This window comes from Saccostrea cucullata, unplaced genomic scaffold (assembly GCF_032062105.1).
Source record: "Saccostrea cucullata isolate Sc308-1 unplaced genomic scaffold, CSIRO_AGI_Scuc_v1 ctg11074, whole genome shotgun sequence".
NCBI classification, from domain to species: Eukaryota; Metazoa; Mollusca; class Bivalvia; order Ostreida; family Ostreidae; genus Saccostrea; species Saccostrea cuccullata.
Window position 1 is genome coordinate 1 of NW_026923366.1, and position 14,657 is coordinate 14,657.

The following is a 14,657-nucleotide window of genomic DNA, read 5'->3' on the forward strand; positions in this document are numbered from 1 at the left end:
GGGGGAGGAATACAACAAAATTTAACTGGCTAAAAAAACCAAATACAGAATTGTTTTCTTTCAAATGTCTTATGAATTTAATGATTATAATCATCTCTTTATAAATGGCTGTTTTGTGGTAGTAAGGTGGCATTTAAGAGATGGCAGGACGAATAAACCAATCGTAACATGGCTCTGTTTCGCGTTAACGTCTCGTCACGGTTGATTGAAAACCATTCCAGACCCTCTCTACAACGGGTAACAAATTTTATGGAGGATAATTTACAAGAAACTGGTTAGTAAACCGTTGTTGCCTTTTTCATTTTGGCAATTCGAAAACAAGACCCCATTGAACTTCCGTAAACTGTCCAAGTTGCAAGAAATTCATAATGTCTCTTAATATTGAAAAACGATGTGCATGCCTTATATGCATCAATGAATGTAACAAGATTTGTTGACAAACTCGTCGTTATCAAATTGCACGTGTTTTGGGCTTTTTAGCGTTTTCCCTACGTGACGTCATAAATTTTACGGTTGGTAATTTGAATACTGATTTTGGTGTACAATAACTAAATTTCTCTTCTGACAAATTTTCGTAATTTTCGGTCATGTGGTTAATTTTTTTTCGAACATAATTTACCCTGCGTTTCTTTTTCCTTTCAGTATATATATATATATATATATATATATATATATATATATATATATATATATATATATATATATATATATATATTTTTTTGCTTTTTGTTTTAAAAATATATTATTGTTTTTCTTGAACATGTTTAAGTATGGGAATGTATCACGACGGTGAAGTAGGATGTCCCGGGAAAGGACGGGGGCGTGAGGGGAGGACAAGGGACAGGCTGGAGTTCCTGTAGTATCAGAGACTTTGATAAATTTTTACAGTACGTTTATAATATTAAATATTAATATTAAATAATTTTGTTCATTAACAGGTTATTCTTGAATTTTCTTGAATTAGAAAAAAACTGAATCAAAACTATTCTTGATTTTAGAAGTAAAGACGCTGAATGCCTGTTTCGAGAAAATGTTTCTACTGACACCTCCTACGGTCCCCTCACTCCAGGTCTCCCGGGGAATCTGTCAACAGTTAGGCTTTAAGCTCACCTGAGCTGAAAGCTAAATGAGTTTTTTATCAGATTTTGTTCCGTTTGTCTGCCTAGTTGTCTATCTGAAAGCTTTTTAATTTTCAACTTCTTCTCCAGAAATGATGAGTCAATTTCAGCCAAACTTCCCCCAAAGGATCCTTTCAAGAATAGATATAAATTTAAAAAAAACTTTTTCTTAAGAATCATTTGGCCAAAAAAATGTTTTAACCTACCGGTATCTGAAACCTTTACACTGTGTAGCTGCAGGTTTGTTCAAGGAATATAAACTTTTTTAAAAATTCTTCTAAAGAACAGCGTGAAAGCATCTTCAGATTTAGTATAGATTCAGAAAATGGCCATCGGGGCAGGGTGGGCTACAATGGGGAATCAAAATTTAATATGGAATGCTTTTGAAAAAGAACATCATATTAAATAAGTTGAGTATGTGTCCCATACTTTTTGTGTCTTTGAATATTTTACAAATGGATTCAATTTGGTGCTTGTCTTGACACAAAATTAAACATAGGTAATCAGAGATTACAGAGCTCACCTCAACTTTAAGTAAGGCAAAGTCACACATTAACCAACAAAAAGTGTACTTTCCCAAAAAATGAAAATATTTAAGCAATTTCATCTGATACTTTGAAATATACCTACATAAAAAATTTAAACTAGTTCTTCTTCATGAAAATGTAATTAAAATCCACATTGAAGCAAATTTGAGAGTTTTCATCTCTTGATGCAACATTTGTGCAACTTTGGTTTATACAATGTTATATAAGCCTTTTAGTTTTTTTGGGAATAGACCTGCACTCATAACTTTTACCTGGTCTATTTCTAAAAATGTATGTAATTCAAATTGAAGCAAGTAATGTGCATCCTAAGATTATCATCCATGCAAGTTTGCTCATTATAGGGGTCATAGTTAATTAAAATGAAACATGCATCAAAAACTAACATTTTCACTCATCAACAAAAAAAAGTCAACTAGCATCCGAAACAAGCCCCGTAGTATGCATCCTTATATGTATCATCCATGCAATTTGGTTTGAACTCATAGTTACTACTTTGAAATGAATTATGCACCAAAAAATTTAACCTATTCACCGAGCCGGAAAATGTTGGTCATATTCAGCATCCGAAGCAAGCCTGGTAGTATGCATCGTTATATGTATCATCCATGCAAGTTTGGTCAACATAAGGCTTCTAGTTATTTGGAAATGAAACCTGCACCAAAAACTTTTACCTGTTCACTCAACCGGAAAATGTAGGTCAAATTCAGCATCCGAAGCAAGCACCGTAGTATGCATCCTTTTATGTATCATCCATGCAAGTTTGGTCAACATAGAGCTTATAGTTACTTGGAAATAAAACCTACACCAAAAACTGCACCAAAAATGTTAACCTGCTCTAAAAACATTAAAGCTGACATGAACTCTTAAAAAGGCATCAGTTTTCATCTTTGTACGACTTACTACATTCCTGTACGCCCTTGTCCGACATATTTCTTTGATTCCGCCATATTTAATCGAAGATTTTTGGCCACCTGTACCTGCTATATATAGCCCTGTAGAATCGTTTCACTTGGGTGATTTTCTAGTCTGGCTGTCGACATGTACACATCTCCGATAGCATACTTTTTAGAAGTCCATAAACTGACCAATACATGTTTGAAAAGTAAAAATTCAACAAAAAATAGAACTATACCGAAAATTAAATTATTTTTGAATGCATTTGCTGCAATATAAAAAGTACACTAACACGGAATACATTTATGTACAGCGAAAATCCATGCAGGTCAAGAAAACGCGTCAAACGCAGTGAAAAAACATTTACCTGAATACTGCTATCGTTACAGGGATGTGCACATGTCGAAAGAATTATCCTATTTTACTTTTATTGAAAAATACATCTCAGAAGTCATGTAATCCATTGCTAACTCAATAGTAAAAGATGCTTGGACACACGTGGCCCATGCCGATCATTTTATTTGGTCAGGGAAAATATCAAAGCTTGAAAGGTTGAAAGTTCAGTGTGGTTGATTGAAATTTTTTTTCAAAAATAAACATTACACTTGTTTGTAAATGTAGTAAATAAAATTTATGATGACTTGGTTTAACTTCATTAAATTTATAATAAAGCATGCATTATTACGAATCATTCACCTTTTGAAGACATTTTCCTGTGATAGGAGGAGGGAGGGGGGGGGGGTAAAACATGCATATTAACACTCTCATAAAAATGATTTAAGAAAAATGTCTGAAACAGATTCATTATTATCAAATAAATACTGTGTATAGGCTTTAAATTTTTATTATTTGATTTAAAGATATTTATAACTTTATGCACAATGAAAGAAAAAAAGTGAGCAAGTTCACATACCCCACGCTCCCCCAAAAGTCGAAGTGCTGAAATTCCCAGAAAGAAATAAAGGAATCGTAATTTCCATGTAATATGCTCATCTATACATATTGTGTCCTAAATATCTGCAAAGTTTGACGAAATTGTGTGCAGCGGTTTATGAGGAATTGCACTGACAAACTGTTCATCTCTATATTCAAGATATGGCCAAAATCTAAATGTGAAAGTGCGGAAATTCCCGAAAAAATAAAGAATTCGCAATTTTCTGGTGATGTGCAAATCTACACACACTTTGTCTCCTATAAATATCTGCAAAGTTCGACAAAACTCTGTGCAGTGGTTTATGAGAAGTTGCGCTAACCAAAAAAAAAAAAAAAAAAGAAAAGAAAAGACTGACGGATCAAAAACATTATACCTCACGCAACTTATTGCGAGGGGTATGATAAACGAGTTTGATTCTGTGGTGCAAATGATAATGAAAATAGAATTTAATGTGAATTAAATTTCTAGATATAAATAATTAATGATTATTAGAAAAAGCATATAGGAAGAGAGAGCAAACTCCACGTGAGAATTCCACATTCTACCTACAATTAGCTTTTTAAAAATTCTCTTGTCTGTTGTCCAGGTCCAGGTTCGACACGTACGTTTGAGAAGGTTTTTGAGAGAGTTCCCATTCATGTGATGTATATTTCACGTTTATTTTATCCCCCGCTTGAAAAGTGGGAGGGTATATAGTAATCGTTATGTCCGTCCGTCTGTCCGTGCGTCTGTCTCTTACTCTTTGGGTACCAATCTCGTATCCGAGGGGGGGGGGGGGGGGGCGGGGGGAGGGCTGCCTGCCCCCTTTTTTGCAGAGCAGGACCTGACTTATACTATAAGAAATGTTAATTGAAGGTGTGTTTTTTGTTTGTTTGTTTTTTTTTTTGCTTGTCAACTTTTTAAGGTAATTAAAAAAAATTCTCGGACTGGCCACCACTTTCAAATACGATGCTACGTGCCTGCTTTTTGATTCGACACATATTTTGGGTTTAGCGACAACAGCAAAATATGGACTTTGCCATTATAACCATATATATGGGAGGCGGGGTATCATTTAGTGAGCTCATTGCTCACAATACCTCTAGTTTCTCTTTCAATTTGGGCGTTTGGGTTAATTTCTTGTCCAAATTAAAATTATTATTCAATTTATGAAGTTTCGACATCCCGCTTGAGAAAAATCCTTGATCAGTTCTAAGGTTTAATAAATGGTACAGCACAAAGTGCGTAGGTTTTTATACCTATTATTGCCCTAACGGATGGGGGAGAGAGAGAGAGAGAGTTCAATATACAAAAGAGTTAATAAAAATTATCCGTATACAACCAGTGTCAAGTATCACTACCCTAGCTCTTAAAATTATCTCTCAAATACTCCTAAAGAAATTATTTTTATACAAAAAAATAGCTAGACTATCAGGCAGGGATACTGAAATCTCGAAAGACTCTCTGTAACAACATAAAACAGTTACATTCCTCAAAATGCACATACTTTGTGGTCGGAGTGACACATTTTAAAAAAATCTCAAAATTGAGTTCGACATAAATGTCTGTCTTCCAAGAATATTCAAATAACGGCCACGTCACTTATTTTTGCATGCCCCCCCCCCCCCCCCCGCGCCTAAAAAAAAATCAAATGCCTAAATGTCAATCTGAACAGGGGATGGCCTTTTCCGTGTGTGTGTGTGTGTGTGTGTGTGTGTGTGTTAAAGAACGTATAGATGTACACATAAAAATTTGTATTCTGGTTAATTGCTTTAAGATTTGAAGTAAATAATTACCGTATCTCAGATTACTTGGTTTAGATTTGAGATTAGTACTAAAATAATCAGTTAATATTGACAAATGAATTTTGCGACGCAAACCAACTGCAGACTATATACATGACTTTGTATAGAATGTATATTAGAACTACATGTAGATAGACCATATAGCTTATGAACAGCTGTTATAATAATTTAAACCCCCTCTTTTCAGCCGCGCAAATACCAAATAACTTCTCTTTCCACTTGTGATATTTTCCCTGACCAAAATGTGATCAGCACGGACTAAGTGTATCGACGTGTTAGTCTGTACGGAGTAATGACAGTGTGTTTACTGTTGAGCATTTATGGAGTTTATTTCTTTTCTGTGATGCATATTTCAATAAATGGGATTCAGGGTGTATATCACTTGACTTGTGCACATCTTCGAACCGATACAGTAACCTTATTTCCAGCTGTCCAGGTATGGGTACGTTTACAGCGTTCGAGGCGTTTTCTCGATATGCATCAATTGCATCTTTAGGACCTGCAAATCAAAGACGTAGGTTGTTTTGTTCCATTCAAATGATATAATTTCAAAATGTGTTTGCAGATTTTACTGCTTTTTATTTCAAGTTTATTCTGCATAAATTGGCGCATTGTAAAATACGTACTCATGCATCTAAATTTCTCTTCCAAACTTGCATTTTTTTCCTTTTGATTCAAATCAATAATTATTCAGAAATATGATTATTATGTTGTTTGTTGTGGTTTTCAAATGTCTTGATCACCTCATGTGTTCTCATATGCTTTACCATCGGAGATGTGCACAAGTCGATACTCAAGCCAAAAAATCATTCAAGTGTAACGACCGCATTGGGGTATATATCGTTACAATGAGACAATGTATCTGAAAGAAATATGGCGGAGTACGGCTATAGTTGGTATGAAACAAGTCGTACATAGATGAAAATGTTGCGTTTTTAAGAATTCATGTCAGCTTTAACCTGGTCATTCCTTTGCTGACATTGAAGCATCTGAAACTTTGACTGGTACAATGAAACGCACTAGAACCATCTTCCATGCATGTCTAATCAATATAGGACATAGAAGTACTTAAAAAGAAAACTGCTCCAAAAAACTTAACCTTAACCTAGGACGTTGACACCTAGGGTATTACATAAGCTCCCCCAACTTCGTTGAGGTGAGCTAAAAATCCAGTTAACAATTCCAGAATTTCAATTACCTTTAAATCGTTATTTTAGGAAGACAGCTGGTGCTTCATTATGTGAACACAACAATATAAAAATAACTCTTTCAATTTATGTCACATATATTTTACATTAACTTCAGTGTACACGTACACGCAAAGTTTAGGGAAAATCTATCACCTGTATATTTTTGGGACCATCTCAAAATACAGATATGGTTACTTTAGGATTATATGGGAATTTTTTTCACACTTCCAAGCAAAGTTAACAAATACACTGGATTTTAATACATAACGAGTGATAGTATATTGCATATTATAATTGAGAAACAAAATTTTATCATTTGATTTCCACATCGAAATGTAAAACTTGACAGATACAACCTTGTTTGTTTTTCCGACACTTCTATTGTGCAGTCCTTTCTTGCTTTACACTAGTGCAGGTTAAGTTCTCAAATCTTCACTATAATCATAATTTTTTTCATAAATCTTTCTATGTATAATACAGATATCTTAAAAGAAACTCATGATTTTGACTCATTATGTAACTTGAACTGACTTTTGGCAATTTTCTAGGTCAGATGTACAGTAAGGATGAATTGTGTGAGCTGCGGTACGGCCCTAATTTCCACTTCCGTAATTTTTCTGTACTTGGGGTAAGAATACCATTTTTTTTCACTATGGCAAATTTAGAATTATGGGATGTTCTGTAAACATATCAAGTAGTGCATGCGTTTTGATATCTTTTAGGATTGCGAGTATTATCATAGCTGTGTGGATCTCAACGAAGGGAATTTATTTGGACAATTATTCACGACAAAAACGGGTACTCTTATCGGAATATATTGTGGCACAGGCAAAGTAAGTCCTAAAAACTTAACAATGGGAGAAAAAACCTCCATTTTTTTCTCTTTAAGCTCAAATATTTATAGCTATTCTAAAGCGGTAAATCGGTCAAATGTTCAACAGATATGCATGAAACGACAATGTCGGACTTTTGAAGAGCTCAAAATGAAACCAGGCTTGGTAAGGCCCGGGGGATGGGGACCGTGGGCAGATTGGCAGCCCTGCTCCAGGACTTGTGGGACAGGGCTAACCTACAGGAGGAGATTCTGCAACAATCCAAGGTTTTATATTGATTTTTTTAAAATATCTTTCGCTATTTCAAAGCGCTTTAAAGTTTTAATATATACATTTTTCGCGATAAATGTACAATGCTGTATGTATATGTAGTTAGAGTAAATGCTCTTTACTAATTTCAGGACATAAAAAAGGTTATTTTGTATTGAAAATGCATTTGATTTTTATGATATGATTTATGCTCGGTACCTGAGAGAAAACTTGGTATTAGCTATAGGTGGTCTAAGTGTGAAAGGGGGGGGGGGGGTTGATGATAGAATTGTTGCTGTTCAATTTCTAGAAAACGTAATTTGGACTTTGAAATGGCTCATTATTACCGTTTTATTAAATTATAAGCTGAATATTAAGACACATGCACCATGGAAGAGTTTCCGTACATTCGTAATACCGTAGTAAGCCGTCGATTATAAAAGTCGGCACTTCTCGCAAAAGTCCATCAATCCCATCTATCAGTGTCATTGATATTAATCAAGTTGGTTTTGATTTTAAAACATAAGCATGATGCTTAGAAAAGAATCCTTTGCGGACTGGTTTAATAATCAGTTGTAAAATTATAGTTTAAAAATTTCAAAAAGTTGTGTAACCCGGGGTCTTAGGGCGGTTCGAATTCTGTATGGATGGATGACTAACTCCAGTAACGTTTACATCATTTATTTGGATACATTGATGAAATGACAGATGATAGAATGATTCAGATTGACCCTGTAACATAATAAAAGCTTAATAAACAACATTGCAAGAAAGATAACTCTTACGCTCATGTTTCAGAATAAAATGAAAATACCAGTTATTTCCCTTTATACACAAGACTCAAAAATATTTGTGTCTATCAAAATATCTCTGACTGCTCATTATTATAATAAACAAAATATTACAAATATACTGATAATATAAACTCATTCAAGTTTTACTGTGTACCATCATGTAAACCTCATTTCACATGAATTCATAAAGAAAATATTTACATGTATATTTCACCAGTATTGTGAGCCTAGATGTATCATGACATATATATTTCAAACATAATACTCTAGAAATAATGCTTACCTCACATGAGGTGTAAAGGTCATCTTACAATAAGTAATCTACTGTCTACATCCTTTGATCATGAGAATTCTAAAGGTAAAAATAAATACACTAACTTCAGCTATTCAGTTCACTGTGCTATATCTATAGTTATATTTAAATCCTGTATTTCTTTACAAAATAAATGTTACACTTATCCTCATGTTTTCAATGCAATCAGCCATTTAAATAGCATATGTATCTAAATATTTCTAATATCATAAAACAGATATTTATGTATATAATATAAAGACTATATAGGTAAATACAAATTAACTGACCTGATAATGAGAAAAGATTCCAATTACTGTAACAGGTATAAAATTCTGGACAAAAAAATGGATGACACAACAAAGACTGCAGCACAGGAACTATACATTTAACACACAATAGAAAACTTCCCTCCAAATGTATCACATGACCAAATTCTTTACAATTGACCACACTGACCAATGAAAAACAAGGAAAAGGATATTCCCTCTAAATATAGATACAGTGTGCAAAAGTTAAAAATATTCACATGAGTGATACACTTATCTTAGAAAATAACTTAAAGTAGCTTAAATATATTAATATTCAACAAATTCATGATTCAAATAATTTTTCTAAATAATGAAAATAATAAATTGAATAATCATAATAAATTGATAAAAATAACTACAAATTTCACTCTGCCACAGTTGCAGTTAGCTTTTTGTTTCAATTCAGTCCTTTGAACCATCCAGGCTGTGAAGGCGGAGATGACAATGGATATGAAGCCAGGACTTGTAATCCTGGGGTAGGTTGATAAGCGACTGTAACGTCCTTTGCAATTGCTAAAGTTTTAGAATCAGTTGAATCTAATACAGTAAAAATGCTAAAAAGCGCAAGTGTATATGCAATCTCATCTTTTTTTTATGATATTATTTAATTGTAGCCCTGTCCTAATGACAGTGCAGACATAAAAACGCTTATAAATCAGCGGGCGTCTGAGACCTGCAGTAGATTGTTAAAGAATAACGTATTAGATTCTGAAAAGTACACATCAGTAGGGAAACAAATGGACTGGCGTGGTAAGGGATTGCTTTTATATGCTTTACCAGCCTTACAATCTATGAATGAAATATAAAATTGTAAAGTGCATACAATTTTTTTCAACAATGCATCTAATTTACAGTAAAACTAATTACTGTAACACAAATTAAACAATAAAAATTATCACTTTAGATCACATGAAATGCGAAGTGTTTTGTGAAGCGGCAGCAAATTACACATCTCCAGATTATACAAGGTTTGGGTTGATGCCCCAGGGTACTCCATGTGAAGGACCCAATGTTGTTTTGGAGAAAAACAAGCTTGGCAAGAGAACCTACAGATGTTTGGATGGCTTTTGCAGGGTAATACAAGGGTTTTCCCAAAATTCCGTAGACTGAGCTCATATCGTTTAAAGAAATTAAGGTATCTCTCTAAAATTTTATGGGTGGATAAAACATGTTCCTAGCAAATCAGTAAATTTTATCATGTTTACTTGAAAACAATTCGAGTGATGAGGTTTGAAGTGATATCGTTCGCTAATACCCGGAGCAATCTGCAACGTCGAAAAAGATAATGCCGGCGGTTCAAACGTTTGGAGAGAATATTCCAATTACCAGATTCACAATCTTTAATAAATCAAAACGATTTTAGATATAAATGTGAAATGTCTTTATTATGATTTGATTAAACATTAAAATATGGAAACAAAGTATATGCATGCACAAGTATGAAATAATAATATTTTAAAAACCCTTTATTTCTACTGGCTTTTCGTCTGTCTTCTATAATGGAGTTGCACAATGGCACTCTTGCCCAGTTCTAAGATCTGTCTTTTTTTAGTTTCTGTTATTCACAAACATGGAGAAACAACTTCAGTACGCCATTCTTTCAAAAAGTCGGATTTCAACCCAGTTTTTATAAAATGTTTATAAAATTCATATTTGTGAAATCATAATCACCATAATTTGAGGAAATATAGTTAATAAAAAAAATAATAATAGGAGTAATGCAATATTAAGAATTTTCATTTCCATCCCTTCAATACTAAGTAGTATTTAATTTTCCATAGGATTTTAAATATAATATACTATTTTTTAACCCTTCAATACTAAGTAGTATTTAATTTTCCATAGGATTTTAAATATAATATACTATTTTTTAAATGCAATTTTTGGGTATTGCGCCACCTTCCAAATTCAGACAATGAACTTCATCATTTAAATAGGATTTATTTGAAGTTACTCCACATGTATCCATAAATTTATTGAAGTGTTGCTTTAATCTATGTACAATTTTTCATTGATATATGACATCGGGTTTATACAAAACAAAGCTCGTCTACGGAATTTTGGGACAACCCTCGTGCAGTAGTAATCAGCGATTATAACGAATAAGAATAAAGCCTAGCACTGCTTATAATGAAATTCTATGGTTCAATTTGATGTTATATTAATATTTCCCTTATCTTTTGTTATGTATAACCTTAGTTTTTTGGCTGTAACGGTAAGCTTAACGCTGAATATGACGACTGTGGTGTTTGTAATGGAGATGGTTCTACGTGTAACGTAGTGGAAGGGATTTATAAAGAGACTATTGCAAAAGGTGGGATGATATAATTGCTAACTTTAAATACCAAGTACTTATTTTCCTTTTTTTCTGTATGTATTATTAAAGAAGATTTTCACAAACTTTATGTATTTAGATTAAATTCATCTCTACAAATACAGTTTCCTCTAGCCTCTTACTATTAAATTGCGTACCTTTCACTGCACCATTAAATCCAGTTTCCCACCACCACCCCCAGCTGCCAATATATAAATAAATATCTTGTAAGTTAGGCAGTAGTCATTTGTAAAAAAGCAATGAACTTGAAGTTAAATAAAATTTAATGCCTAAAAGTGCGTTTCTTAACCATATATTAATCATCTTACGGCATACTGTTTTCAGCTTCAAGAAAAGTTATAACTGAGATACCTGTTGGAGCGTATAACATACAGTTCTGGTTTGATTTTTCAAAAATGCGTTGGAACCTAGTAGGTAAAGTGATTAATATTTACAACAAACTACTGTAATACTAGGCCAGGGAAAATTTCTTCTTTAAAACAGACAAGAATATTTTCAGAATCGACTTTTGAGAGCTCGTATTTTTTAAATAAATTATGTATATAAAATAAATTACCTTATACAACCGTATAATGTTTCATTTCAGAAATCTACAACAAAGATGGACTTGCAATTATCTCTAGCTTGCTTAAAGGAGTTTGGGATACGACAGATAATCCATTAAATTTCGCAGGAACGTATTGGTCCTACGTTTTCTCGAAACAATACGTGTATGCGAAAGGCCCCATCACTGAACCTATCATAGTTAAGGTAGCACTTGTATCGCAATAGCTTTTTACTATTCAAAGGTATTATACATACTATTTCACATTACAGAAATCCATATTTGTAATTTTGTAATTCACTACGAGTTGTATATTTTCAGCACTACCAATATCGAAACAATAAAAATACTGGCATTAACTATGCGTATGCTTTACCCAAATATGGTAAGTGGAAAATGAATCTGAAAAATTGAAATGTAATTTTTAAAAAACATTTTCAGTTTTACAAGCTACCTTACCTTTATCTTAATAAACATCAACATAACATAATGGTATTAGAAATATATACTTAGAGTCAATCATTTTAAGAAAATAATAGATCCAAATGCATATGAACGGTGGATTTCTATTTTGCTATATATGTTTGTGAACTGTGAAGAAAACTAACAGTTATCACCCTCACAGTACAAATAAGGAGCAGCTTGTTCAAACACTGATCTCTTAGCTGGGAACAGGTGCTTGGAGGAGTAAGCGTTCCCTGTCGATCGGTCACACCTGCCATCTTCTCCTTGTTACTATGAAGGCAATCCGTTGACAATTCATTGAGAAAATTATGGCTTTTTTATGAAAAACGTCATATTTGCCGGTCAAGGGTTTCTGATCCTCTTTTCTTCTCAGGAACCCTCGGTCTACGGTACTGTTAAAGGTAGTAAATGTTGTCAATAGCTTGTTTCGTTGTAGAATTCATACGAAGGGCATGTTTTGCGTTTCGGTTAAACTTGGAAACAAACTCAATATGCACGTAATACAATGGTTGTCCCACAAAAAGCAAACATTTTCAATATTTGTTGTTTCACTAATATTATAATGTTTTCAGTTGGTATACATCATAATTTAAAAAAATTACAAAAAATACGGACACTCCTTCAAAAAGTTTAATTTTTTAATTAAAAGTTTATTCCGTTAAAATCATTGAAGCGGTACGAAAAGAAATACTTGATCTGTATCTCATCCACGTACTTTCACATACGAAAAATCAGCAAGTTATTTCACAAATTGAAGACTAGTTAGTGATTAAAGTTCCTCAATATTAACTACATTGTATAAATGTCGTATTCTTCAGGACTATAAGTGAAAGGTGATGAACATAAACACTTAGGAGGATTATATATCCATGTGCTTGATATCTATTGTTTCTTTTGAAGCTAAGACTTGTCAAGGACAGTGTGCTAATGGTGGATTGTTTAACACAAAAATCTGCTCCTGTGACTGTCCCAGTGGGTTTTATGGTACGGTTATGCATATTGTAGTTACTTTATGTATTTTTCTTCTTTTTGTACAGATTTAAGTTAGACATTTTGTTTGCATATCTCTGTCTCTTTATTGTTTATGACATAAATTTCAATACGTTTTGGAACAGTGGTTGGAATCATCTTAAGTTTATTTTAGCAAATGTTTGATAATGGGGGATTTAGAAAATTCTTAAAAGTGAATATTTTTTAAAAGGGTAAGGTGTTTGGTATATAATGTATCCCTACTATTACAATGCCATGTAATATTATATTACACAAACGTCAATACGACTAGAAACAGGCGATGTCATGCAAATTATTAAAAAAAGAATATTAGAGAGTCCTCTTATGATATTTAAACAAATATAGATAGGAGGGGATTAGAAAATTCTTAAATGTGAATGGGTTTGTTTTTTAAAGCGTAAGCATTAAGAGATAGGAAATAAAACATAAAATACAATAAAAGTATTAGTAAAAGTGGATAAATGTACATATATTAAAAAGGTACTTGAGAAACTGTTATTTATTACGACTGGTTTGTTCAACAGGAAATGAATGCACCAGTCGCTGTAACACCTACTGCTACAACGGTGCAACGGTTGATCAAACCACCTGCGCATGTCATTGCAAGGAACACCAGACTGGAAGACAATGTAAATGTGAGGAAGGGTACGGCGGTGAAGACTGCAAAACTAAAATATAGAACGACGAAGCTGGCTCGTGTAGATTTCAATAAAAATAAAACCTTCTTTTCCCGGGTTTCTATTTTCGCGTTTTTTTTTTTTTTTTTTTTTTTTTTTTTTTTTTTTGTTTTTTGTTTTACAGACAATTTTTTGTACATTATTTACACACTGAATTGACTAGTTTTTTTATTACTCCCGATCATGACAAGGAGCACACGGCAGTCGGGTGTGACGGTCTGCAGAGGAAGCTCACTCCTTCATAGCACCTGATCCCACCTATGATGTTTGGAGGTCCGTGTTTGCTCTGCTCTCTATTTTTAAATGGACAACGAGCTTGCTTCATATTTCATTCATTACAAATGGTCTGTATGGTCTGGTCTGATATCCTGTGCCTTTAAGAGATATTATACAATTAACGTAGATCATTGAGGGGAGTTAGCAAGAATCCAGTTCACCAAAGGCCAGGACTATTTCTTGAGTCTCAGCCAAGGGAAATAGTCCTGGTCAAGGGGAACTGGAATCTTGCTAACTCTCTCAATGATATACCTGTACTTTTAACTGTTTTATTCTACCAATACAAAGGAGAATAACGAATGACGGGGAATTAGCTTCCGGACTAACGTACGAGGATTAGTCTATTAACATATTAGACAGATACAAAGTTAAAATCTAGAGCAATATGGATAACCGCGAAAT

General features: G+C 33.3%; 1 protein-coding gene across 1 annotated transcript; it reads left to right on the top strand.

Annotated features, from left to right (window-relative positions):
* Positions 1-7,016: 7,016 nt before the first annotated feature.
* Positions 7,017-13,981, top strand: LOC134263867 (A disintegrin and metalloproteinase with thrombospondin motifs 18-like; the record flags this gene model as incomplete). Its single annotated transcript, XM_062746229.1, has 12 exons — positions 7,017-7,096; positions 7,191-7,301; positions 7,410-7,567; positions 9,354-9,423; positions 9,562-9,697; positions 9,852-10,021; positions 11,147-11,261; positions 11,607-11,696; positions 11,869-12,032; positions 12,148-12,211; positions 13,192-13,275; positions 13,827-13,981. Coding segments are annotated over 12 exons (1,397 nt in total), but the record flags the coding sequence as incomplete, so codon positions are not given.
* Between the last annotated feature and the right edge of the window lie 676 nt (positions 13,982-14,657).